Source organism: Tenrec ecaudatus, chromosome 1 (genome assembly GCF_050624435.1).
Source record: "Tenrec ecaudatus isolate mTenEca1 chromosome 1, mTenEca1.hap1, whole genome shotgun sequence".
Classification (NCBI taxonomy): Eukaryota; Metazoa; Chordata; class Mammalia; order Afrosoricida; family Tenrecidae; genus Tenrec; species Tenrec ecaudatus.
Window position 1 is genome coordinate 12,595,598 of NC_134530.1, and position 27,609 is coordinate 12,623,206.

Sequence of the window (27,609 nt, forward strand, 5' to 3'; positions counted from 1 at the left end):
ACTCTCCTTCTCGGAGACAGTGGCAGAGACAGAGCCCCTGGTGGGTCTGAGTGGCTGGCCTGTGGCTAGAGCCCCACCCACGTGACCCACGACGGCCCCCCCTCCCTAGCACATTGCCAGCATGTGGTGAGCCCGCTCGGCCTCCTGGTGGCGCAGTGGGTTACGAGTTTCCGTGGCTAACCGCAAGGTCAGCAGTTTGAAACCACGGGCCGCTCTGCAGAGAATGAGGAGGCTCAGGTGGCTCTGAGTGGCAATGTGCCCAGTGACGGGGAGTTGGGTTCTTGAGTTGCGTGAACCCACTGCGGCCGAGTTGGTTCCCACTGCTCGTGATCCCCGAGGACTCCCTAAGGTTTCTGAAGCTGCCTGTCTCAACGGGAGCAGATGCTGCCGCTGGTGGCCCTTAACCGCCGACCTTGTGGTTAGTAGCCCGATGCTTAGTCCACAGCCATAGTCAGTGGCCCACGCAGTAACCCAGCACGCCACCAGGGCTCCTCAATAAATAAGGAATCTTATGTGGCAGCTAGGGGGTGGTGGCTGGCCTCTGGGCTGGGGTGGGTGGGGGACAGAGCCAATCTCAGAAGGTTCCAATAGCCAGAAGTGGCAATCCGGGGTACAGAAACTTTGTAGTCACAAGATCTGGCCCAGCTGGTCAGCTGTGTGGCCTTGGAGGGGATCGGGGCGCATGGCTTCATCTCCCCAGCCTCAGTTTCCTCACTTGTAAGATGGGTTCTGGGCTCAGGGAGGGGCTGCCCGTTTGTGTGCTTACTCCAGAGGGCACTATTCCTGGGTTGTCAGGGTGGGGCTGTTGGGGGGCCCCAGCTGACACCGGGGCCCATTTCTCTGCAGGCGGTCACCGCTGAGCGGCCCACCCCCTGTCTGCAAGGCCACGCTGTCAGGTAGCTAAACGAAACCCCGGGCTGGACAACCGTCCTTCTTGCGATCCCAGTGCGGGAGGACCTTGCACTGCGTGCCTGCCCCACCTCCTCCTCCCTGGGCACCTCCCTCCCCTGAGCTCCCCATCCCCGTGGGCCAGGACCCCTCAGGACCTGCAGCCACAGCCTGCCGCCCTTCCCCCAGAGGAGACCTGTCAGCAGTTGGCACGGGAAACGTTGGAGGAGTTGGACTGGTGCCTGGAGCAGCTGGAGACCATGCAGACCCACCGCTCTGTCAGCGAGATGGCCTCTCATAAGGTGGGCAGCCGGGGACGGGGCCTGGAGGGGCAGGGCTTCAGGACATCTTCTCCCCACACCCCACCCAACCCAACCCATTGCCTTCCTTGTCAATGCTGATTCATTTTTTCTTTTTTTTAAAGTTAGTTCCAGGGCTGTTTGTTGGCCTTTAGGAGTGTTTTCGGTCGAGTCTGTTGGGGCACCAAGCCCTGGTCCCAAAGTCTATTTTTGGTATTCCCTGGGGACTTCATTACTCTGCTCTCCTTGCTGTTCTGGTGCACGCCCTTAGTGTTTTGCCTCGGTGTGGTGGGATCGGATCGGGTGCAATTCCCATGCTGTGTCTCCAGTGTTGTCCCCTGTAGGGCTACGGGTCAGTGAGGGATGTCGTGTCTCATAGTGGGGCTGGTCATATGGTCCTCTCTGCATTGGCTGCTCTGAGCAGGGATATCATCCTCAAGGCTTGGTGGGACAGAATGTGCTCCACTCTCTCTTCCTCCCCCTTCGTTTGCTCCTGTGTGCTCTGATCAGACATGTCCCTCTCCCGGAGCTGCAGCTTCAATGCTGTCCTCTGAAGTGAATTCTTCTGGGGGGAGGGGCAGTTGTCTACATAGTTGGGATTGGGGCCAGCCCCTCAGACCTCTCCACTGGTTCCCTAGCATTCACATCTTGGAGCACTGGGGTGCAGTCTGGTCCCTCTGTCAGTTCTGATTCTTAAGAACCTCAGTGCCATGGGGTCAATGAGGACGCATACTGGCCCTAGGGGGCTGCCCCTGTGGGTTTCTGAGCCTATCACTCTTTATGGGAGTAGAAAACTCCATCTTTCTCCCAATTCTGACTCAGTGATCAGCCAGCCTCGTCTTTCTCTGGAGAAGCAGCTGGTGGGTTTGAACCCCTGACTTTGCAGTTTGCAGCCCAACACCTAACCCACAGCGCCACCAAGGCTTCTTCAGATACTGACTTCTCCCAAGTCCAGAAGTGTGTTCAGACACCCCACACCTGGGAACTGTACTGGGGTGTCTGTCCGTGGAGCCCATGATCAGTGGGGCCCTATGCTGGTGGAGACAGCGGGGGTGTACCTGTGACTGTGGTCTCTGACGCCTGCCTTTGCCCTGGAGAGGCCTGCCTTTGCCCCGGAGAGGTAGCATGTCAGGTGTGCCCTTGGTTTGTGTGAGGGTATGAGTTGGCCCAGGTATGAATTTTAGCATGGGTCTACCTCTGTGTGGGTCTTTGCCAGGCTGCGGGAGAGGGCGTGAGGGCCCCCCACCCCGACACCTGTGCAGACTGCGCACTGCACAAGTCCAGGGGCACCACTCACTCAGAGCTGGCAGGGCGCATGAGACTTCTTGGACTTGCGGTGGCAGACCTCGTGGGTGGCCTATCAGGAAATTGGGGTGCCTGTGTTGGGGGTGCATATGTCTGTGAATGGAGGCGGGTATTTGTCTTTGGGCTGTGTTCACGTGCAGGTGGAGACTTAGGGTATGCGAGCCTGAGGGAGATTGTGTGCCCCTAGGCGTGACTGCACCTCTGGGCGTGGATCTGAGGGTGCGTCTGTGTGTGTGCACTTGTGCGTCCTGTCAGAGCGAAGGACCCCGGTGGTGAGCGGGCTACGCGCTGCTAAGTGCTAGATCAGCGGTTCAAACCGGCCAGCCGCACTGAGGGAGAAAGAGGAGACTGTCTAGTCCTGCAGGGCTCCACAGTCTTGACAACCCAAAGGGGCACCTCTTCTCTGTCCTCTAGGTCACCACGAGTCAGGGCAGGCTCGGGGGCAGGAGATTTTGGTGTCTTTTGAGCTTGCCTCCAAGGGACCATGAGGAGCTGGGCTTCTTTCTCTGAGACTGTGTCTGGGGGCGGGTGTCTGTCTGGTGTCCAGTGTCTGGCTGTTTGCCCCTAGGCTTGCTTCTCCACACGTGTCTGTGTCTTGGAAGGGGTGTGTCCGAAGGCGCTGTGTCTCTGCTTGCGAGTGTGACTATAAACATGTTGGGTTGTTGACTCTGTGTGTGTGTGTGTGTGTGTGTGTTAAGTATCTGGGTGTGTGCCTGTTTTCACAGAAGCCAAGTCTGTGTGTCTGAGTCTTTGGAGGGAGGGGAGGGGAGCCGGGGTGGGGGAGTCTGGGTGTGTCCATGGAAAGGGCCTGTCTGTGCCCCCCACCCACCTCCCGTCGGCCCACCTGACTCCGGGCCACAGCCATGGGCTCTGATGCCCCTTTAATGCCCCCCCCTCTCAGCACCACCTGACACTGCATGCAGCCTGCCAGTACTGCAGTGAGCACGCACACACACACACAGACGCACACACGGAGCTCTGGGCCTCTGCAGCCTCCCTCCCGGGACCCCCACCTCCCCCCCCATGGGCAGGGACCCCCGGGCGCCTCCAGCTGCTCCTGTGGGGGGGCCCACCAGGGCCAGGGACTGGCAGACCATGTAACCGGAGCTGCCACTGGGAGCGCGGAGGGGAAGGGAGCCCCCAGCCCCGCTGGGCCGGCCCAGGCCCCTCCGCGGCTCCCTGTCCACTGCCCACCTGCCCAGCACCCCGCTCCCCCGTCCCCCCCCCCACTAGCCCCGGGATTCCCCAAGCCCAGTCTCTGTGTGCGGCAGTCCCAAGCAGGGCTAAGGCTCCAACATGCCCTTGGTCAATTTCTTCTGCGAGACCTGCTCCAAGCCGTGGCTGGTGGGCTGGTGGGACCAGGTAGGGGACTGCAGGGGGTGGGAGGGAGGGCAGAGAGAGGCGCTCCCAGGCCCTCCTGCTCGGGTCTCTCCAGGCCCCATCTGGGCTTGTGTGTGCAGCTGTGCACGTGTGTGGCCTGGCAATGAAGCCTGGTGACGGGTCTGTGTGTGGTCCAGGGCTGGGCATTGCTGGTGGTGGCTGGCAGGCCGCTTGGGGGTGTGTGGCCGCCCTGCTGGGGGTGGGGGTGGGTGGGTGTGTGGATCCCTGGCTGCCTGGCTGGCGTGACTGGGTCAGTCCCAGATGCTTGTGTCTGCAATGGCCTGGGTCTGGCTGGCGTGGCCTGAGCTGGGACTGGGACCAGGAGGCTGTGCTGGGCCATCTGTTTGCCCACAGCTGCCTGGTTTTCCTGGGGCATGTGACCCCCAAGTGTCAGTGAGTGCCTGGGTCTGTGCACCCTGGTGGGTGTGAGCGCCTGTGGCTGTGTGGGGCTGTGCGACACGGGGCGGGGGAGGGGGCGGGGGGAGGCTGTGGCTGTGTGCCGCTGTGTGTCTGCCTGCCTGTCTATCCAGGGTCTCCAGGCAGTACTGTGAGCAGTGAGCACCCCATCTTACTGGGGGGCAACCTTCCTGCCGAGTACCCCACCTGATTGCAAGAGAGCAGTGTGCTCCTGCTTTGGGGGTGCTTTGATTGAGCTTGGGGGACAGGGAACCAATGCCCTTTCTCCTCTCCGCACAATGTCACAGAAGAGACTTGTGTGGAATGTCACTGGGGGCCCAGCAGTGGCCCCCATGCCCGGCGTGGGGTAGATTCCACTGATCTGTACATCAGTTCACCTCCCTGAAGTTGGGGGAGAGGAAGCCAGGGTGGGGACCCCCCTGACTGGCCAATGTAGCATTTTCTCAGCCCACTATTCAAACCTGCTCAGGCCAGATCTCTCACCAGAGCTCAGACACTACAATCCTCTCTACAGGAAGGTGGGGGGTGGGAGCCAGCCAGGACCCCCAGGGATTGGGGGTGCATGTCTGGGAAGCCCTGGGTCAGGGGTAGCTCTGGGAAAGCAAGGGTTAAGAGGCCCTGGCCTTCAGTCCTCCCTCCTGGCTCCCCCACCCCTCCCCAACTCAGCAGCTGGTTGGTAGGGGAGTTGCTAAGGAGACTCCCATCACCATGGTGATGATGTTCTCCTGATACCCATTGGCTTCTTGGTAGCCAGGAGTCCCTCCTCTCCACAGGTGCCCCTCTGGCTCCTCCTTGTGGGTGGGGGAGCTCTTCTTCCCTCAGGCATGGAGAGGGGGTGGTTTGCTGGAAACCCCATCCAGAGCTGGGGAGAAGAGGATGGGCCGGCCCCTCCCCTCTGGCTGCCTCAAGAGGGGGCTGTGTTCTGCTAGCCATACAGAAAAACCAGAGGAGTTCATGAGGTCCTCAGGAAGGAATGTCCTGGCAGGGAGGGCTGGTCCCCCTCATATATCCCGCCCCAGCCCCCTCCTCATCCCCTCCCTCCTTGCTCCTTCACTGCAGTTCAAGAGGATGCTAAACCGAGAGCTTACACACCTGTCTGAAATGAGTAGGTCAGGAAACCAGGTCTCTGAGTACATCTCTACCACCTTCCTGGGTGAGTGCTGGGCCTGAGGTGGGGGGTACACGGGGGGGGGCACATGGTGGGCCAGAGAGCGCTGCCCCAGAGCCTGCACCCTCCCACATAGATTTACCCAGGAGCCCCAACTCGGACCTCCCCAAAGGTCAAGGTCACCAAACAAGAGAGCTCTCAAACTCAGTGGGACGCTTACATGAAAAACCACGTCCAAGTGGAAAGGCCCATCCAGCCTCTGTAGGACCCCGAACTAAACGGAGCTCTTTATATCGCCGCCCACCAAACCCATTGCCAACAGGTTGCTCCCCATTTGTATGGATTCTACCAAGGATGGTTTCCTGTAGAGGGTTTCAAGCTATACAGCAGCAGAGAGCCTCACTTTTGTCCCACAGAGCAGCAAGTGGGCTCAAACAGCTGGCCTGTGGTTAGGAGCCCATTGCTTATCCTAAAGTGCCACTGGGGCGCTTTTGAAGACCTTACGAGACTCTTGAGCCCTCGTGGCATAATTGGTTATGCTTTGGCTTTTAACTGCCAAGTCAGTAGTTTGAAAGCACCAGTCCCTCTGCACCAGAAAGATGAGGTTTTCTACTCCCGTAGAGTTACCATGTCGGAATCCCACAGGGACAGTTCTACCCTGTCCTATAGGGTCACTGAGAGTCAGAGCCGACTCTGTGTCAGGGAGAGAGAGAAGGCACTGCTCACCTCAACCAAGACCCCCTCAACTCAAAAAGTCCCCCAAACTCAGTCTCACTGCGCTTGAGTCAATACCGACTCATAGTGACCCTACCGGACAGGGTGGTTTCCGAGACGGCAACTCATTACAAGGGTAGAAAATCCCTCAACGTCATAGAGAGGCTGGTGGTTTTGACCTGCGGAGCTTGCGGGTTACAGCTCAATGGGAAACCCCCTAGAACCCCAAATTCAATCCATTCTCCAAACTTCAGTTGCTTCCCTCAAGTTGCAAAACCTTCTAAATTCAAAAAGGATGCCCGACCTCCATAAGGAAGGTTCTCAAACTTCAACACAAAACCTGCTCACTGCCATGGGCTTGATCGCAACCCACAGCAACCCTACCGGACCCTAGTGAGTTCCTGAGGCTGCGCATTTGGACGGGAGAAGAAAGCTTCCTCTTTCTCCTGTGGAGCCGCTGCTAGGTTCGAACTGTTGACCTAGGGATGAGCAGCCCGATGGCTAAAACACGATGCCACCTGGGCTCTTGAGAGACGACAAACACCCCCATGCGCCCATCACTAAAAAACAAAACAAAGTGGAAAGCCCTCCAGGAGATGAATAGACACAGAGGCTGCAACACTTGGCTGAAGCAGGGGGACAGCTGTGGGAATGCTGTGGGGCCGGGTCATGTTTGTGCAGAGGGTTATGCTGTGCATAGGGTCGCTATGGGCCCAAACCAACCCGATGGCCCCTAACAGTAACAAGTTCAGTCCCTGAAAAGAACCAACCCCGGTGCTGTGGAGTCGACGCCAGCTCACAGACACCAAAGGACAGAGTAGAACTGTCCCCCTGAGCTTCCCAGGTGGCCATCAGAAGCAAGCTGGCGGCTTTGAACTGCCGACCTTCCCCGGAGTAGTTGGGTGCCTAACCCACTGTGCCACCAGGGCTCCTGGCTCCAAGCCTGCAAACTCAAGCATTCCCAAGCTAGGAGTGATATCCCCAGTTTAGAGACCCTGACATTCTTAATGCCCTAACTCAGGATTTTTTACTCACTCTCTGTACCTAGGTACAGAATGGCTCTTGAGTCAATACTGACTCATAACAACCCTATAGGACCTGCCCGTGTGGTCTCTGAGACTATAGCTCTTCAGGGGAGTAGAAAGTCGTTGGTTTCACACTGCTGACCCTGAGGTTAGCTTAGCAGCCCACCATGTCACCACTATGCCACCAGGGCCCTTTGGGCCTAGAGTCAGCTACCCCAAATTCATGGGGACCCCTGAGTGCAAGGCGACCTCAAAGTCACTCTCACGTCTGTCCCTAAGCTCATCCCCGGAGATCCAAGCCCTGTGTCTTGGAGGTCATTCCAAGTGAGTCCCGATTCAGCTGCCCTGTAGAGGCAGAGCAAGAACTGCCCCTGGCTGGTGGACTTGAACAGCTGACCACTGAACCACTGTGCTACAAGGGCCTCTGTAATTGGATCCCCAAAGCACCCAGGTTGGGGAGATTTCACCCACCACCACCACCACCACCACCACCACACCACCACCATCACCACCACCACCACGGGTGGTCAAAGTTCTAGAGGAGGGTTTAGTGTTTCAGTGCCCTCCCCCCAAGAGGGTGTGGTTGTCCAGAATTCTGAGGGTCCAGCCAATAGGAGAAGGGCATGCAAATGTCCTCCCTTAAGCCACTGCCATTGACTGGCCACCACAGGTCACAATGGGTGGCCCTGGCTGGGCTCTGGCGGCTCTGGCGAGCTCAAGAAAGGTGCTGCCGGGGCTGGCCCCCAGGCAGGCTGTGCCAGGAGCCCAGGGGAGGGGAAATGGAGCCCGAGACCACCCCTCCCCTGCCCCTCCATATAGCACTGCCACCCTCCACCTCCGGGAACACCCTCCCAGCCCGAGAGGGTCTTCGGGGCATCCGGAGCAAGCCTCGGCAGTCCCTGATCACGGCCCCCCGCTTCCTGACCACCCACACCACCCCCCTTCCAAGCCTATCCATCGGACGGGGGTCTCCCCAGGGCGCCGGGCCGGCCTCAGAACCCACAACCTCCCAGAAGAACATGAACCCTGCCTTTGGCTTCCATCCCAGTAGCCGGCGGAAGAGGTCTTCCCTAGTTGGTGAGGCAGCCCCTCCACCCCGGCCTCTGGTCGTGGTGGACACGGAGGATCAGGGGAGCCCCCTCACCTCACACCCCCCACCCCCGCTGCCCCACCGCCGGTGCTCATGCTTGTCTCTGGCTCCCCGCTGGTGCAGACAAGCAGAACGAAGTGGAGATCCCATCCCCCACGATGAAGGCCCATCATGAGAAGAAGCAACCGGAGTGGCAGCGCCAGCCCTCTCAGCAGCTCTCGCCCCCCGCGCACCTCCAGCCCATGTCGCAGATCACCGGAGTCAAGAAGCTGAGGCACGGCAGCAGCCGGAACAACTCCAGCATCCCCCGCTTCGGCGTGAAGAGCGATCAAGAGGACCTCCTGGCTCAAGTGGGTGGTGCCGGGTGGGGGGTGGGGGTCAGGGGGGCAGAGGAGTCAGGGTTTCCTGGAATTCTAAAGAAGTCCGGGTGTGGGGGCAGGTCGCAGAGCAAGGGCGTGGGCTCAGCCAGACCCTGGCCACAGCCAGACCCCACAGGCTTCTCTTGCCTGAGAGTTGAACCCGCCGTGGCTGCCCTGGAGCTGGGGGGACTCCAGGGGTGGATGGCATCACCCACTCCATGTCTTCTGGAAGAGGAAGCGACTGTGGGTCTTAGAAGGAATCCTGGGGAGTCTAGTGATTGCTCTTTGGGCTGCTAACTCAAGGTCACCAGTTTGAAGCCGCCAACCCCTCTGTGGGAGAAAGTTGAGGCTTTCGACTCCCCGTAAAAAGATAGTCTTGGACACCCAGAGGGTCAGTTCTACCCTGTCCTGTAGGGTCGCTGCGAGTCAGAATGCAGAACGGCCTGGATGATGGGGAATGGGGAGTGTGTGGGTCTCAGCACGGTGGCTCACTCAGCTGACACATCGAGGGAGCTTCAACATGTGCAGGGAAAGTTGTTATCTTTTCAGTCTATGTTTCCACACAGATTTCGTTTGTGTAGAAAACTGCAAGTGCTGGTCTGGTTTATGTATAAAGCAATAAATATTTGTGCACACATTTTGAAGTGTGTGCCCCCCACTCCTCCCCGCTTTGTACTATAGATCTCTGTATGCCAGGGACTGGTGCGTCCTCTGTTCAGTCACCTTGTGCACCTACAGGGTGCTAGGAAAGGTGCTAAGCACCGAGCACATACAGAAAGGCTGGGTGTTTGAACCCGTTCGGTGTCAGTAGGAAGAAAGACCTGGCCTTCTGAGCCTATCGAGATGACAGTCTAGGAAAACGGATGAGTCAGACAGGGTCAGTCGGAGTCCAAATGGACTCGACAGCACCTCACCACGACCTGAACAGCTGGTGGTTCCAGTCCACCCAGAGGTGCTGCGGTCCACCCTGGCGGTCTGCTGCTGAAAATCTAGTCCCTGAGAACTTTGTGGAGGACATCTGGCCACATGAGGTCGCCATGATTTGGAGTGGACCCTGGACTGAGGAAGAGCAAAAACTTACTGACCCTGGAGGACAGGGTAGAACTGCCCCCTGTCTTTCTCCCAAGGAGCGGCTGGTGGTTATCAACTGCTGACCTTGCGGTCCAGCAGCCCGACGCATACCCACTGTGCCTGCCACCAGGGCGCCTGGATTTGGGGAAACATGGGGAACTGCTATGCTGGGGGGTGGGGGCAGTGGGGGCATCACCTCCCAGCATTGCCACTGGTGGGTCGATTTCCTTCTTTGGGCCTTTGTCCCCTCACAACCAGGTGCAACCGGGTGCTTAGCCCAGTGCTTGACCGGTTGTCACACATCATGGATGGCAGCTGGGGCCACGGGGTGGTCAGCCCAAGTAGGACACAGGAGGTCAGTTCTGAGAAAGCCCTACCATGCTACCCACACCAGCATCTGTTTCAGGAGCTCCAAAGCCGCAGGGCAGGGTCTGGAAGGCCAGGGTGCCTTCTCTGCAGCTTGGAGGCTCCTGACCTCTGCCCTGTGCCCTCTGCCCCCACCAGGAACTGGAGAACCTGAACAAGTGGGGCTTGAACATCTTTTGCGTGTCAGATTACGCCGGAGGCCGATCTCTGGGCTGCATCATGTACACGATATTTCAGGTGGGCGCTGAATGGGGCAGGGTGGAGGTGGGGTGTGGTGGGGGTGGGGGCCGGGGAGAGGGCTCAGGGTCACCCCGGCCTGCCCACAGGAGCGGGATCTGCTGAAGAAGTTCCACATCCCTGTGAACACCATGGTGACGTACATGCTGACGCTGGAGGATCACTACCACGGGGATGTGGCCTACCACAACAGCCTGCACGCGGCCGACGTCCTGCAGTCCACCCATGTGCTCCTGGCCACACCTGCGCTGGACGTGAGCCCCGCCCACCCCATGTCTCTCTACCCCCTTGCCCTCCCTGAGCACCCAGCTCCGATGCCCTGTATCTCTTGGCCCCTGCCCCCTCTCTCATACCCTCAGGGGCTCCCCCATCTCTCTGAGCCCTCCTTCCTCCCTGGCCCCCCTTCATCTCTCCAGCCCCTCCTCCTCTTGTCATGCTCTCTGAACCCCACCTCTCTGATCCCTACTTCCCTGCCTGAACTCAAGTTCTCTCTGCCCCCCTCTCCACTCCCAGGCCGTGTTCACGGACCTGGAGATTCTGGCCGCCCTCTTTGCGGCTGCCATCCACGACGTGGACCACCCTGGGGTTTCCAACCAATTCCTCATCAACACCAGTGAGTGGGCCGGGGCTGCCAGAACCGATGGGGGTGGGGCGGCGGGGATGGTCAGGGCTCCTGGCCGCCGCCCCTGACCTTGACCCGGGCCGCAGATTCAGAGCTAGCCCTCATGTACAACGACGAGTCGGTGCTCGAGAACCACCACCTGGCCGTGGGCTTCAAGCTGCTGCAGGACGACAACTGCGACATCTTCCAGAACCTCAGCAAGCGCCAGCGGCAGAGCCTGCGCAAGATGGTCATCGACATGGTGGGCGGGGCGGGGCCTGAGGGAGGAAGGGCGGGGCTGCGGGGGGGCAGGGCGGAGTCTGGAGAGGGTCCATGAGCCTCTGAAGGCCAGAGGAGCCCCTGTCCTTTGGAGAGGCGGGACCAGTGAGGGTGTGCGGGGGCTGCGGGCACGAAGACTTCAAGGGTGTATGAGCCAGCCCCTGCCCCCCAGGTGCTGGCCACAGACATGTCCAAGCACATGTCGCTGCTGGCTGACCTGAAGACCATGGTGGAGACCAAGAAAGTGACCAGCTCGGGGGTCCTCCTGTTGGACAACTACGCTGACCGAATCCAGGTGGCGTCCCCCGCAGTCCATAGAGAGATTGTACCCTTTCCGTGTCCCTCAGCACCTGGCCTGCTGCCCCTCCTCGTCTCTATGCCGGCTCCCCCATTCCCGCCCCCATCTTCTCTCATCTCCCAATGCCCCTGCCCTCCCCTCCCTGCAGTCCCTTTGCATCTCCCACCCTGCTCCCACCTCTCTCCCCCTCCTCCACCCCTGTCCCTCCTACCCACTGCTCCCTACTGCGCCACCCGCTGCTTCTCCCCCCTTGATGACCCCCAGATGGTTGATAAGGAGGCCCAGGACCGGCCTCTGAAGGCCCCCGGCTCTCGCCTGGCAGGTCCTCCGGAACATGGTGCACTGTGCTGACCTCAGCAACCCCACCAAGCCGCTGGAGCTGTACCGGCAGTGGACGGACCGCATCATGGCCGAGTTCTTCCAGCAGGGCGACCGCGAGCGGGAGCGCGGCATGGAGATCAGCCCCATGTGCGACAAGCACACGGCCTCCGTGGAGAAGTCCCAGGTACGCCACCCACCTGGCCTGGCCCCAGAGCGCCCGCCCAGCCCCCCCACTTTCTCAGCACCATGCCCTCTCTCGATGGAAAAATACAGCCAGGTTTTCTGGGGGCTCAAATGTGGAGAGAACCCGATAGACGAATATCTATAAGGACCCACCTTCGAGTCTTCGTTACAGAGCTTGATGTCGTTTTAGGAGCCCTGGTGGCCTCCTGGTTAACTTTTGGGCCGCTACCTCAAGGTCACCAGTTCAAAACCACGGGTCACTCTGTAGGAGAAAGACAAGGCTTTCTACTCCTGCAGAGAGTTACGGTCTCAGAATCCCACAGGAGCAATTGTATCCTGCCCCAGTGTCATTAAGAGTCAGACTGCAACCACCCTGCCTCACTAGCTCCCGATGATGGCAGTGAGTGGTTCAGCTGGTAAGCCCAGTCACACGTCAGCCGTTGCTAGGTGCCATCGAGTCACTGCTAACCCAGGGCAGCCGCATGCACAGCCGCAGGGATTGATGGACCAGTGTGGTTCAAAGAGTTTTCCAGGTTTTTTTGAATAAGAAATAAGGTGGGGGGCGGAGCATGGGGATCCCCAGGCCTCTCTTCCTCGTTCTTCACCTGGAATCTCTGCTGTCACTTGTTCAGCAGCATGGCAGCCTGCAGGCCTCCACCATGGTGGTAACTACTCGCTTAAAAAATTATTTTAAAAAAATCCCACCCTGAACTAGTTACTGCCAAGTCAGCTGACTCATAGTGACTCCACGAGGGTCCAAAGAGGAGTTTGATGTAGAGGGGTGTCCATCCGGGGTGGGTGATTTGTAAGTAGGTCCCCAGAACTGTCGTCCTCCGAGGTGCCTGTGGGTGGATTCGAACCACCAACCTCCCGGTTGGCTGCCGAGCGTGTGAAGCATTCGCACCACCCAGGGACGAGTTGCTTGGTTTTCAGCAGATTTCAGAATGAGGCACAGTGACTGGTGCGTGCGCCAGGCGACGCAGGAACGCCGTCCTAGTTGTAAAAGACTCATCTGGAAAGAGCAAACGTGCCGGTGTCTTTCCCGCCCCTTCTTCCAGGCTGCTAGTGGGTGAACGTCACCCTCTGGCTTTGGCGTGTCTGCCCGGGCAGACCAGGTTTCTCAGCCTCAGCCCTGCCGACATCGGAAGCTCCCTTGTTCTTGCAGGCAGGGCCACCTGCTCAGGGGAGGGTGTCGATGCAGCCTCTCTGTGCTCCACCCACTAGATATCTGGAACACCGCGCTGCACCACCAAGCGGCGACAGCCACAATGACCTCCAGGCATTGCCGCATGTCCGCGTTGGGGTTGTTAGGTGTCAGTGAGTCTGTTCCAACTCTGAGCTCACCAAGATACAACAGAGGGAAACACTGCCCGGTTCCGGCCGCACATGAACCCATGGCCCTGTATCAGTCCTTCCTCCCGAGGGCCCCCGTCCTTGACCAAGTTTGATGTCCTTCTCCGGGGACTGGCCCCTTCTGATCACGGGTCCCCAGGGAAGTGAAGTCTTGGTTTTCCGAAGGAACCAGCCTTGTACAGCTTCGGTTTGCGTGTTGAGGGGATTGCAAACGACACAGGGAGAAGACCAAGCCCATAGCCCTCACTCCCACCCTTTGGAGAGCCACTGCGTGAGTTCTACAATTGTGGTTGTGAGCCACTTACTCTACGGAGCGTGTCTTTCGCGTGTGCTTCGTTTTCCGCTATCGACTTTTCTGGGGATGTTTCGAGGGTCACGGGGTGGTTCCTCCGTTTCCTTCTCGGGACTCAGCATCCCAGAGGATAAAAGTAGCGGGTGTACTATTTAGTCACTGTCTGGGTGCATTTTCAGTCATCTCCTATGCATGTGAAAGTTGGCCATTGAATACGGAAGACGGGAGAAGTATTGATGCACCTGAGTTATGGTCCTGGCAAAGAAGATGGGCGGGGTCGTGGGCTGCCAGAAGAACAGACACGTCTGTCCTGGAAGAGGCAGAGCCAGCAAGCTCCTTACAAGCCAGGTGGCGAGATTTTGTCTCGCATACTTTGACTGCATTCTCAGGGGAAACCAGTCCCTGCTTGGTAAAGTAGAGGGGCAGCAACAAAAAAAAGAAAGAAAGGAGGGGGGCATTGAGGACTTGCTTCTGACTCGGAGCAAGCGGCCCCACGGACAACAGAACAGAATGGTACCCGATTCTGCTCCATCCTCCATTGTTCTCGGGGCTGAACCCCCTGCTGCAGCCACTGTGTGAATCCAGAGAAATCCTAAGATCCTACAGAACTTAAAAAAAAGAAAGCAGCCTAACTCTCAAGACTTGACTCCTAGCTGAAAGGTTGACGGTGCCAGTGGCACCTTGGACAGCGGGCCTGGTCATCTGCTCCCCGAAGGGTTCTGACCTGCCTGGAACAGGCTCGGCAGCAGCTCTGCAGCCAGGAGGTAGCCAGCCATTGGGATAAACTTGACGGAAACTAACGGACAGGAGAGGACAAAAATTAATCAAGGCGTATCCTGTGCAAGCTACTGCAAACGCCTACCAGCTCAAAGCCTAACACCACTCGACCGGGTGCTGCTGGTGCTGGTGGTGGTGCTGGCGGTGGTGGTGGTGTGCAGTGCCTTTGAGTTAGTTCCGACTCACGGCGACCCACTGTGCTGTGTAGCAGAATGAAACACTGCTCCACCTTGGACCACACACCACCCCGAGTCTGTCCAAGTCCATGGTTGCAGCCGCTGCGTCAGTCCCTCTCCCTGAGCCAGAATCAGCTCCATGCAGTGAGGACGGCTGGTTGGTTGGTTTAAATTTCATTTAGTTGGCTGTTTTTTTAAAGAAAGCAAGAGAGAACAAGAAGTCAGGGTGGTTAGCTAGACAGGCCCATGGAGTGCCAGGGTGTGACCGCGCGCGCTGGTTTCTTCGTCACCATCACCTGGAATGGGTCCTGTGGTGTCTCTCACTGCCACCGAGTCGATCCTTACTCCAAGGGACCCTAGAGCACAGGCTAGAAGGGCCCCCGTGGGTTTTGGACACTGTCATTCTTTTTAATAAGTCATTTTATTGGGGGCTCTTACAGCTCTTATCGCCATCCACCCATCCATCTTTTTTAAAAAAAGTTAACCCCTCCATCCGCTGTGTCAAGCGTAGTTGTACATACATTGCCACCGTCATTTTCAAAACATTTTCTTTCGACTTGAGCCCTTGGGATCAGCTCCTTGTTTTTCCCTCCCTCATGAACCCTTGAAAATTTATATATAAAAAAAAGTTCCCGGCCCCACCAGGACTCTAATTCTGTATGGGAGTAAAAGGCCTCCTCTCTCTTCCTCGGCGGCTGGTGACTGTGGTGGTTAGCAGCCCAGCGGGGCACCCGCTGCTCCACCAGGTCTCCTTGCTGGGATGGAAACAAACCGAGCCCCCGCGGATGCACACTGTGTTGTTTTTGTTTACTTTCACACGTGATTTCTCTGTCTCGCACGCGCTCTCACTTGTACCGGAGCTTTCCCAGGGTGGAGCTGGAGAAGTGAAATGCCTGGGTCAGCTGGTATCTGCCATCTTTTTCATCCTCCTCCACCTGCCACCACCTGGGGGGTGGGGGTGGGGGAGGTGCTGCTGTCCTGTCCGCCGCAGCAGACCACCTGGTGATGCTTCCCTCTGCCTCTCCCCCACCCCTGCCCCTGCAGGTGGGCTTCATCGACTACATTGTGCACCCGCTGTGGGAGACGTGGGCAGACCTGGTCCACCCCGATGCCCAGGGGATCCTGGACACATTGGAAGACAACCGGGATTGGTACTACAGTGCCATTCGCCAGAGTCCCTCGCCACCCCCCGAGGAGGACGAGCCCGGGGGCCCAGGCCACCCGCCAGCCCCCGACAAGTTCCAGTTTGAGCTGACTCTGGAGGAGGAAGAGGAGGAGGAGGTGACGAAGGCCCAGCTGGCAGCCCCAAGCCAAGATGCATCCACAGTGCAAGAACTGGCCCTGGCCCAGGGCTACCAGCTGGAGGAAGTGCACATGGCCCCGCCAGTCCCCCCAGCCGAGAAGAGGACGGCCCAGGCCCAGACCCAAGACGTAAGCTGCAGCAGCGCCCAGGCCCTGTCCCTTGGATGCACCTTTCAGCCTGCCTTGAGGACCCCGCTCCCTGAAGAGGAGGCCCCGGGCTTCAAGGGCCTCCCCTCCATGGCGGCCGAGGGGGGGTCCCGAAGGGAGCACCAGGCTGCCAAGAGAGCGTGTCATCCGTGCACAGGGATGTGTCCAAGGGACCCAGCCACACTTACAGCCTCCAACGGGCAGAGCTCAAATGGAGACCCTCCCTGAACCCCAGCCCCCAGACCCTGTCCCCCCCCACGGTGGTCTCCCTCGGCACTCCCCGAGCGCCGCCTCCTATGCCTCAGAAACTCGCGGGCCTGAGAAAAAAGAAGACGGAAAAGTAACTTTTTTTTTCCTCTTTTTTTTTTGTCCCCTCTCCTCCGCACCCCTACCCATGGGGACTTTTTTTTGTTGGTTAGTTTGGATGATTGGTTTGGGGAGGTGGTGGGACTGGGGAACGAGGTGCTGAGGTCTGGGAAGGGATTTTATTTTATTTTTTAATTTTAAGGGTTAACATTTTTAGAAAAAAGAAAAAAACAAAAAAAGAATGAAACACAGCAACTGTAGATGCTCCTGCTCCAGGCTCTCCCCCGTCCCGCACCCAGGTTCCCTGCTCCCTGAATTCCCCACCCCTCACCCCAGGTTCTAGTCTTCCGGCCTCACAGCCCAGGCCCAAGCTGGGGTGTGGAGTCCCCGCCACCCCTCAGCCCATTACCCCTACCCCGCTTTTCTCCTGAATTGGGGAGGGTCTTTGGAACCTAGTCAGGAATAGCCATTCTGGGCGGAGTTGGGGGGTCTCTGTGGGAGGCCCCAGCCCCAGCCCCTACCTGACTTCCCCAACTAAGTCTTCCGTTTCATTTTGCACAAACCAGGCTACGCTGCCTGGGGGGGCGTGGGGGGGTGAGTACTGCTCATTTTAAGGTGGGGAGGGGTCATTCCCACTGGCTAGCCTTGAGCCTGAGGTTTGGGGAAGGCTTGCCCCCCCCCTCCACTTACCACCTTTCTTCCCCTTCCAGTTTATTTGGAATGGTTTCCGTTTTGGGGGGAGGGAGGAGCAGCAGCTCTGGCCTGCACCCTCCCTTTCCAGCTGCTTCTCCTCTTGTTTCTGCCTTAATGACCCCCCCACCCCACCCTGTGGCCATAGGAGAGGGGCGTGTTACAGTGGCTCCCAGCTACATCTGGAGTGAAGGTGGGGTGTCAGGAGCTCCCCTCCTGGGGGTGCCTCCCCCCTCATTCTCCCAGCCCCCTCGGGACTGACTGTAGCCCATCCCTTCGCCCTGGGAGGAAGCAATAAAGATGTATACCCACATTCCCCTTCCTGGGCACTCCTTCCCACCCTGGCACCGGAGTCTTTTCTCAGCCTTTCCTCCCCTGTGCCCCCTCGGCCCTACTCATCCTGGCTCTTCCCCCAAGCCATGAAGATTGCTTAGAAGAAAACACAGCCCCCTCTCTCTCTCTCATGCCCCCTAGCCTGGCTCTACAGGTTGGCAAGGCAGGGCGAACTCTTGTATTGCCCTCTCCCCTTACTTCTGAGCATACGGTACTGTAGCCCTGAGCCCGCACCCCTCCAGCCTAGACTTCCATCTGTTACGCCCCTTGCCCCCCTCCCGCCGAGGTGAGGGCACCCAGCCCCTTAATGCTGTACAGGGTTTATTTGTGTAGCACAAGCAGTTTCTGTCTCCGCAGCGCCCCCGTGGGTCGTTTGTTGGCGGTGTTTTCTCTGGTTCTTTTACACCTGCTGTCAGGTTGGTTTATGCATAAAGGGAAATCAGAATGTGCCCTTCCCTGGCTGCTCCCCAGACCTGGCTGGGAACGAAGGCAGGGCCTCCGGAAGGAAGCCTTCTGTTCTGCTGAATTACATGAACTGTCCCACAGACCACCCCAGGAAGGCAAGCCCCCCCACAGGGGGCAGAGCCCGTGGAGGCCCCCCTCCCCCAGGAGCTGGTGGGACGGGGAGTGGGGCAAGATGGGCCCACAGTCCCTTTCCAGGGCCCCCTCTTCCCAGGGTGGGTGCAGGGAGCCGTGTGTGTGTGTGTGTGTGTGTGTGTGTGTTGTCCACTTGACGATCAGTCGGCGTGTTGTTGATCGGTAACCAATCCTTCGATCATGTCTCTGATTAAACCGAGGCTTTCACCGACCTTCCTGGCTCACATGGCTTCATTCTTGCCCCCTGCGCCTCCACCACCCCCCCACCTCGTTTCTGGGAAACCCTCCAATGGAGACCGCCTTTTGGTAGGGGGGAGGGAGTGTGGGAGGGGGTGCCTGTATCCTCTCTTCCCCTGCCCAACAGGTGGAATTTTGACGATATGGGGTGGGTGGAGGGGAGGGTCTGGACCCTATATCCTGATGCAGAGGCTGCGGGAGCCAGTCTGGCAGCCTGACACCACTCTGCGTCTGGGCTTAGAAACATGCCGGGTTAGAATAAAAGGTCTTGGGCCGACATTACATTGGAAGAATGCGGTCACAGAAAGAAGCACGCAGACCTGCGAGTGCTGTTTATGAAACCCTAGTGGGGGAGTTGGGTACCTGCTGGGCTGCTAGCCACAAGGTCCCACGTTTGAAACCACCAGCCACTCCTTGGGAGAAAGGTGGCTTCGGCCTCCCATAAAAGAGTTCCCGTCTCAGAAACCCACAGGGTCAGTTCTACCCTGCCTGACAGTCCCCCGGAGGGAGAGCTGACTGGGTGCTTGCCGTGAGAGACTGAACCCCCTGAAGGTCCTCACAGGACCGGGCAGGGTGCAGACTACTTTAGACTCTGGGTTTCTGGCCTGTAGCCCTCACGTGTTGAAACTGTCACCCTGCATGCTTAAAAAAAAGAAGTTTCCCAGAGGCAGGCTGTTTGTTAAACTGTTGAAAGGATTCTGGGTGTGGTAGTGGGATACGGCCGGGGCCGCTAACCAGAGGGTCGGCTGTTGGGAACCACTAGCCGCGCTGCATGAGAAGGATGGACACGTCACTGCTGTGAAGACTGACAGTCTAAGCAACGCACAGGGCAAGCCTGCTCCATTCTGCAAGGTCACGGTGAGCCGGGTCGACTCAGTGGCAGGGTTTCTTGGTGTGTGTTTTTGAATTCTGGGTAGTTTCGAGCCTTGAGGCCATGGAAGAAACCTTGATGTGGCAGTGGTGGGGTGCTTTGCTGCAAACAGGAGGGAGGGCACTTAGGACCCACCAGCTGCTCCAGGGAAGAAAGATGTGGCTGTCTGGCTCTGTGAGGGCCACAGCTGGGGCGGGGAGGGGGTGTGTCCTCGGGGACAGCGCCACGTGGCCTTAGCTTCTTGCTGTGAGGTAAAACCAACTCCTCCTGGGTCTTCAGCTTTACGGCTATCAGGCAGCCGGAATCCAGAAAGCATAGGTTCTCGAGCGTATTTGGCCTAGCTCGCTCCGCTCCCGAAAACACAAACTAAAATCCAGTGCCCCCCCTTGCAATTGTAAACTTTTGTAATCTAGCTCATGATCCAGGTTACAGTGTGGGTATCTGCTTCTGCAGCCCCACGGGATTGTTCCGGCGCCCCTCAGCGGGGGTTATGGCCCACTTTGGGACACACTGCTCTCGGGTATTAGCTAGACGCCGATCACTCAGGGTTCAAGCTGTTTCTAGTGTGTTTATACAAGGTTGGAAAGTGAGTCGCAGCCAGGTCACCTATTTGAAGGCCATTAATTCCATCCCTGGAAGCCTTTTTTAAAAAATCATATCGGGCTAATTAAGGAGCCCTGGTGTACAGTGGTTAAAACACATGACTGACAACCAAAAGGATTGGTTCGAGCACGCCTGACGCTCTGTGAAGCAGTCTGCTTCCGAGGAGATGGCAGACTCAGAACCCCCTTGGGGCAGCTCTGCTCTGTCCTATAGGGAAGCCATGGGCTGGCACGAACCCCACGGGTAGCCTAATTCACAAACTATCAAGTTCACCAATAAAACACTTCTGACAACCGTTACTGGAACCAAGCCACTAATGCGGGGTGAAGATTTAAACCCTTACTGCCCTCTAGTTGATTCTGACCTTGGAACCACAACCCAACAGGACCGAGGAGAACTGCCCTTTTTGGGTTTCCCAAACCTCCTATTTTTATAGGTGCAGCCAGCCTCATCTTCCACAGAGGACCCGCTGGGGGGTTAGAACCACTGACCTTGTGGTTAGCAGCTCATGAGGTAGCCCAGTAGCCACCAGGGTTCCCGGTGGATAAAAACAGATGTTGGTGGCGTTAGTCCTGTTGAGTGGTGACCCCGAGTGCCAGAGGAAATCCCTGCCTGGCCCTGTGCCAGCCTCAGGACTGTTGGTGTGCCCACGGTCACGGCCACTGGGTAGGCCCATCTCACCCAGGGTGGGCCTCTTGTGGGCTGCCCCTCTACTTTCCAGGGACTGGCCTCTCCTGGTAGACATAGCCTAAGCAACTTGAGACCCAGTCTCGCCACCCTGGCTTCTAAGGAGCATGCTGTCTGTCTGTCCGAGACAAGTGTCTGTCCTTTTGGTGGTCCGCGGGACTTCTCAGTGTTCTCTGGCAGCACCGTTCAAGCCCATCGATTCCTCTCTGGTCTTAGTCACGGTGCGACTTTCACATGCAAAGGACACGAATGGGACGACCGTGGTTCGAGTCAGACGCGCCTTCTGCCTCGACGTGACTTCCTGCTCTTCCAGACTCCAAAGAGGCTTGTGCACTTTAATGCTCAGTCGGGCAACCCTGCCCTTGACCCAGGGTGGGCATGCGCAAAGCACCGAAGTGTTTTGACTATGGGTTTCCTGATTAGAATATTGGCTGCCTCCCGGGTGTACCCCTTTCGAGGAGTGAAAGACAGGCAGGTGCTGAAGGGGCGGAATGCAGCCTGTAGGGTCAGAGCAGGCGTTTGGGACACAGCCAGGGCAGCTTGCCTGGAGCCACAAAAGGGTCATGGGCTCGCCAACTGTGCCATCGGGCCCTAGCTTCCAAGGCCTCTGGGTTTGGACCCCAGCGCTAGCTGTGTGACTTTGAACTTGACCTTTCTGCTCCTCGGTTGCATGATTGCTAAAGTAGGGTTAGCCTGCGTTCAGATGTCCAGCGTGGTTCGGAATGTCCTGTGACCATGGAGCGTTCATATCTGTGTTGGCCGGCGCGGAGGTACTTGAAATGTGCGAAGTGCAACAGGGGGACTGGGCTTTGCATTTGACTTTACAGGACGACCGGCGTGGTGTTGCCCATGGCTTTGGTCTTGGCCAGTCCAGTGGGAGAGCGAATGTCGAGGACTTGGCACAGCCTGTGGTTATAAAACTCCTCGCAGATGAGGGCCCCGGGCCAGCATGGACACAGAGGGTTCTAGAAAACTAGGTGGAAGTTTCTAGGGAAGCTGAACTTTGCGCTGGGAGCCCAGGGGAGACATGGACGTGGTTCCACGACGGGGAAGCAGAGTCAGGGGCAAAGGGCTCGAAGGTGGGGGTGGGGTGCAGGGAGTAGTGGTGTGTTCTTGGACAACCTTCTTGCTCCGGGCCTCAGTTTCCCCAGGGTAGAAGAACAGATAGGTGTGCAAAATGCGCCAAACACCCTCCGGCTCTGGAAGAGCTCCACAGCAGCTTGGGGCTGTGGCGACAGCCTGAGAATGTGGGTCAAAGGGTGGGGGCCAGCGGGTGACCCTAGGCAGGCTGTTGAAAATTCCCCCGGCGGGGTGTTCATCTTTCCTCAGGCGAAGGTGACCCAGAGCAGAAGGGCCTGTAATCTGAACAGACCAAAGGGAGCTGGGGAAGGGGTGGAGTGGGTTCATTCTCTGAAATTGACACCAGCCACTTGCAGGCTGTGAGGCCCTGGGCAAATGTTCCCGTTCCCCTCCCCCACCCCAACCTTTGGCCTTTAGAAGACCAGGCCTGCTGGGAACGATTACATGGTCTTTTTTTTTTTTTTTTTAACCAAAGTGGGAGATCCCTGGGGCGCTGGAACAATCCCAGGGGCGCTGAAAGCCAACAACTACACTTTATCCTGGATTGCAGGCTGCAGTGTGAATTTTTTTAATTGTCAGAGGGTGGTGAGTCATTTACTTTTTCCCCCTAAGAGGGGACAGCAGGACACTTAAGGAACCCTTGTGGCAGAGTGTTACTGATCGGGCTGCAATCAGAATATCAGCAGTTGGAGACCACCAGCGGCTCATACGAAGAAAGAAGAGACCTTCCAATCCTAGAAGAGTGAGGTTCAGAAACCACAGGGGCAGCTGCCCTGTCCCACGGGGGCACCGAGTCAGCAGCGAGCGAGCGAACCCAAGGAGTTTGGGAACCTGTGCCAGACGGTGGTCTCAGCCTCTCCGGCTGCCTTTTCGGAATGTTCTGGCATCGGTTCCATTTGGCAGAGAAGACAATGTTCTCAGGGGGAGGTCGGCCCGAGCCTATAGGGGTGCTGTGAGTCGGCATCGATCTGATGGCTGTGCGTGCCTTTGAGTGGATTTGAACCCAGAGGAAAACCCTACCCCCACCCCCTAGACGTTCCCTTATGGAAGGAGCCCTAGTGGTAGAATAGCTCAAGTGCTCAGCTGCTAACCTTAAAGGTCTGAGGTTCAAACCCACCAGCTGCTCCGAGGAAGAAGAGCCCGTGCCATAGGGCCCCAAAGCTTTACAGCTTAAGAAACCGTATGGGAAAACAAAGAGCAAGAAGACCCTATCGGATGGTTCTGTTCTGCCCAACTAGGTGGCTCTTCAACACTTATTTTTAGAAGGGCAGTGGAAATGAAATCAGGTACCGCGTTAGTCCCAGTCGTCCAGAGAAACAAACTCCCTGGCACTCACATTATGTGTGTGAGAGAGCTTTATATTAAAGAGTAACTGACTATTAAGAAAACATCCCCGTCCAGCCTAGATCAAGTCGCTAAGTCCAATAGCAGTCCAATAATCAGTCTTCAGACTCAGGCAGCACATGCAATGATGCGAAATGCAGGAAGCTCACAGGTCCGGTGGGTGCAAAGTCTTGTGGATCCACTGGTGGTAGATGCATCTCCAGGGCTCTGGCTGCATTCAGCATGGCTCCATGTGGCTTGTCAATAGGAAGATAAAGCAGAGAGAGAGTGTGGGTGGCCTGCTTCCAGGGAGGAAGAAAGAAAGTTCCCAGAATCCTCAGGAGAAGGCCACGCCCACAATGAGCATCATCAGGCTGTGACCTGATTGACAGTCTAGATTCCACCCCTTTACTCTTAATGTCAACTCAAGTTGACATGAGATTATGTAACTGCCACAGGCACTATTTTTTTTTTTAAGCAAATGGTTGACTCCTATACGTCACTGATATTGGTAGAAGCTGGTACACACCACCAATCTGGCAATATTGATCAAAAGCATAACCATTGTGTGTGCGGACTTTGACCCAGTCATGGAATTTTTTTTCCTTTTTTTTTTTGTTTGTTTCTTTTAAAATATATAACAAAACTTGCTCTTTTAACTCATTTTTCAGTATACAATTCAATGGCATTCTTTCACAAGGCATTGCCTTTTAAAAAATTGTTTAGCCTAAAGAAACAATCAAAAATAAATAAATAAATAAGGAACAATCAGATACAGAAATAAAAACGTCCCTCCTCTAGTTCGGTCAGAATGGGGAAGAATTATTAAAAGATCCCAGACGTCCAACATTAAATTCCAAAAAAACAAACTCACTGCCAACGAGTTGATTCTGACTCATAACAACCCTATTGGACAGGCTAGAACAGCCCTGAAGATTTCTGAGGCTGGAAACCTTCAAAGCACCATCAAACCTCATCTTTCTCCTTCAGAGGGGACAGGGGTTCAAACTGCCGGCCTCATGGTTAACAGCTCCCACCCGCGTAATGCACTACACCACCACAGGCAGAGCATTGTGGAATGTCCAACAGTATCAGAGAGCCATTACATGATGCGACACCTGAGTGAAGCAGCAACCCAAACATGCCAGGTCTCTTTCTACTGATGGGACAGGATGCTCACAGTGAAGACATTTACACAAGTTTCGTAGTACATAGCACTCAACAAAAGGCGCATAGAAAAGGCAGCTTGTCTGTCGGATGTTTACAATGGATCTCTCTGGTGCGGCGGGTCTCGATCTGTGGGTCGCGACCCCTATGGGGGTCGAACGACACTTTCACAGAGGTCACCCAATTCATCACAGTAGCAAAATGACAGTGATGAAGTAGCAACAAAAATAATGTTATGGTTGGGGGGGGTCACCACCGCATGAGGAACTATATTTATAACTCAAAACAGCTCCATGTCCAGGACGCCCTTGGTAAAGGACCAAAGACGAGTACATTCTGGAAAGGAACCAGAGTTAGAACTATATTTAAAGGTCTCGGCGTGAGGAAGGTTGAGAACCACTGTTCTAGTGGTTGTTCTTAAAGAGATTTGTTTTTTGTGTTCTGCATTCTTCCGAATTGGTTCCAACCCATAGCGATCCCATGCACAACAGAACAAAACGCTACCCGGTCCTGCGCCAGCCTCTCCATGGTTCCCCGGCCTGAGCCCATAGTTGCAGCCACCATGTGGGCCCACCTGGTTGAAGGCCTCCTTCCTCACTGCCCCTCCACTTGACCAAACATGATGTCCTTCTCCAGGGACTGGTCGCTCCTGACAGCATGACCAAATTGTGCAAGACAGTGAGTGAGTACTACCTCAACAATCAGAGAGAAGTTATTTGATAACTGGGGAAAAAATAACCAGGTGGCACTTGTTACCTGGGCAGCGCACAGTAAGGTGGATAAGCACACACGACTCTGGATTCTGGTTAACACTGTCCTTCAAGACGAGCTCAGCCGAGGCCTTGTGACTCAGAGATTATGGGTCAGGGTGGTTATTCACCGCGAGGTCAGCAGTTCGAAACCGCCAGCCACTCCTCAGACTCTCTTGTAAAGAGTTAGTCTGGGAAGCTCACAGGGGCGACTCACTGGCTGTGAGTCAGAATTTGATGGCAGTGAATCTGGATCTCAGCAGGTTGCTTTCCCCTCTCCAGGTGTGCTAGGCACTCACGTCTCACATACCTGTATGGCGGGTACCAAAAAAGCAGACCAAAGAACTGCTATCAGTCCATGCAGCCTCATAGCGACCGCTCGTGGGTTTCTGAGCATGTTCCTGCTTAAGGGAGTAGAAAGCCCAGTCTCTCTCCCGCGGGGCTGCGGGTGGTTTCAAACTGCCGACCCTTTAAACACAGCCCATCCCTTACCTGGGAGCGCCAGTCCCGGCGCGCCCCCTAGAGCGGGGCTGCGGAAGTACAGCAGGACCAGGAAGGCGCGCGCAGACCGGATGGGGGCGTGGCCAGGGCGGGCGCTTTCGTCTCGCGCGGTGATTGGCCAGTAGTCGAGGGAGCAGCCAATGAAATGTGCGGCCGCTTCGCCGTGGGAGCCCGGGAGCTGGGAGGTGCGAGCGCCCGTGGACGAGTGAGCGCGCCGGCATAACGCCCCTTCCTGAGAGCGAGCCCAGCGTCGTGGCGACCTCAGCGTCGTCCCCTCTCCTGAGGAGGGGCCCTGGGGTCCTGTCACCTTTGCGAGGGGCTTCCTGGCATGCTGCCTCCTCCCCGAGGGGGACCCCTGGCATCGTCTCATTTTCTTGAGAGTCACACCCGAGTGGACCCTTCCTTCCCGAGATTCGTGCCCATCCTGACGGAGCCCCAGCTTCCTCGGGGTCCCTTCTCAGGCGGGGTGCCAGGGTACCCTGCCGAGGACGGACGTTCTAGACTGCCCTTTCTTTCGTAAGGAGACCCCCGCCAGGCCCCGCAACCCCACCCCAGACGTTCAGTTCTCAAGGGCTCCCCACCTGCTGTTCCCGCTTCCGGAGGAGGGACCCAGGCGCCCCCTCCCCTTTCCCAGAAGGAGCCCCGGCCTGCACCCCACCCCCACCCCCTTCATATGCTCGTTCTGAGGACGTCCCTGTCGTCCCCATTCCAGACTGACTTGTCCCAAAGCTCCAGTGGTGGTGGCCGTGGTGACGTCCACCGCCGGGGAAGTTGGAATGCAAGACTCAGCTCACGCCCCTCAAAGTGGGGTGGGGGGTAGTGAAAGTAGCCGAATAAAGGAACTCACGGTGTCCCATGAGCAGTCCTTTCAGGAACCAGAGCCATTCCTCCTCACTAAACAGCAGCTGCAGGAAGGTTCTAAAGCTGATTGTATATAACATGAGTATATATATAATCATGTATGTATCTCAAAGTTCTCAACAACCTTAGTAACTACTTATTGAATGACTGGATATGCACAGATACTTTGCTTCATGAAGTCTCAAGATCACCGTGACAAGGAGCTAGAAGAGGTTTCGGAATGTTTCACTGAAATCCTGCCTGACCGACTGCTCTTCCACGGTATTGGCAAAATCCACACTTGCTGAAGCATCTGAGAACATCAGGTCAACCCACTTGAATCCAGCCACTGAGCTATTGCATATCCGTTGTGACCGTGAATTAGTCTACTCAGCATTCAAATGTTTGTGAAGGTCCCACTGTGCGTTGATCTTCCAGGCATGGAACTCCAATGCTAAGCAAGGCAGAATCAGGGGAGAAAAATAGCTTATAAATAAGGCTGAAACATACGTTGCTTGTGACCTTTGCAAACTATGTTCTTCCTTGAGCATTTGTCAGGGTTTATGGCAGTACATGAATGGATAATCATGTGACTGTCTACCTCCCCTAAGATCAAACAAACAAACCCACTGCCATCAAGTTGATTTCAACTCGGCGCAAGCCCAAAGAACACACTCCACAGGGTTTTCAAGACTGTAAATTGTTACGGGAGCGGACAGACCTCCTTCTACCTCACAGCTACTGCTGGGTTTCAATAGTGGGCCTTGCAATGAGCAGCCCAATGCTTATCCCACTCCAGGAGGACAGAAGCAGTGTGCTGCACTCCCGGTGGTACTGTACGGCGTCTGGAACATGGCACCCCGAAGTCATTGTTGTTCCTGCCCCTGAATCAGATAATAAACGAGAATAGCCCTGGGTCTTGTTAAAGTGAAGCTTAAGGTGATTCTCCTGGCAACCATGGTATATTCAATATTCATCACCAACACCGTAGTTCAAAAGTACCAATTCCTCCTCAGTCTGCCTTACCCAGTTTTTGTATGCATAGGAAGGAATAAAAAATATCACTTAATGCTTAAAGTAACATCTTTGTCTCTTAACACTTTAAAGACAACTTTTGCAGCAGATTTGCCCAATGCAATATGTACCGTATATACTCGAGTATAAGCCGACCCAAATATCAGCCAAGGCGACTAATTTTACCAGAAAACGGCATAAAATTTGCTTTAAAACTTGGTTTATACTTGAGGATATACGGTAGTTTGACTGCTGCTTCCAGGGCTATTGATGGTATATCCAAGCAAAATGAAATCTGTGGCAATGCCAATCTGTCATGATGTTGCTCATTGGACCAGTTGTGAAGGTTTTTCTTTTTTTTTTTTGGTTTTTCTTTTTTTAAAAATTTTTTCTTTTATTTTTCTTTTTTGCTTTTTATGTTGAGGTGTAATCCATACTGAAGACTACAGTCTTTGATCTTCTTCAGTCCGTTCTTCAAGACCTCCCCACTTTCAGCAACCCAGATGGTATCGTATGCACACCTTCCTCCCATCCTGACGCCACAGCCAAAAGGCTCTTCAGAAGTGAGAGGCAAGAATCCACCTCACTCACTTCACACGTGTTATCAGAAGGAGCTCATCCTC

The 27,609-nt window shown here is 56.3% G+C and overlaps 1 protein-coding gene across 2 annotated transcripts in view; it reads left to right on the plus strand.

Annotated features, from left to right (window-relative positions):
• The window catches only part of PDE4A (phosphodiesterase 4A), a 40,248-nt gene extending 22,128 nt beyond the window's left edge, over positions 1-18,120 (plus strand). For both annotated transcript variants that reach the window (XM_075546902.1, XM_075546909.1), the window contains exons 5-15: positions 847-896; positions 1,078-1,190; positions 5,349-5,442; positions 8,350-8,576; positions 10,161-10,259; positions 10,349-10,513; positions 10,773-10,872; positions 10,968-11,122; positions 11,312-11,434; positions 11,760-11,942; positions 15,584-18,120. In XM_075546902.1, the coding sequence (XP_075403017.1) occupies positions 847-896; positions 1,078-1,190; positions 5,349-5,442; positions 8,350-8,576; positions 10,161-10,259; positions 10,349-10,513; positions 10,773-10,872; positions 10,968-11,122; positions 11,312-11,434; positions 11,760-11,942; positions 15,584-16,216 (1,942 nt within the window). In that variant the 3' untranslated portion in view covers positions 16,217-18,120. The remainder of the gene's footprint in view (positions 1-846; positions 897-1,077; positions 1,191-5,348; positions 5,443-8,349; positions 8,577-10,160; positions 10,260-10,348; positions 10,514-10,772; positions 10,873-10,967; positions 11,123-11,311; positions 11,435-11,759; positions 11,943-15,583) is intronic.
• The last annotated feature ends 9,489 nt before the right edge of the window (positions 18,121-27,609 follow it).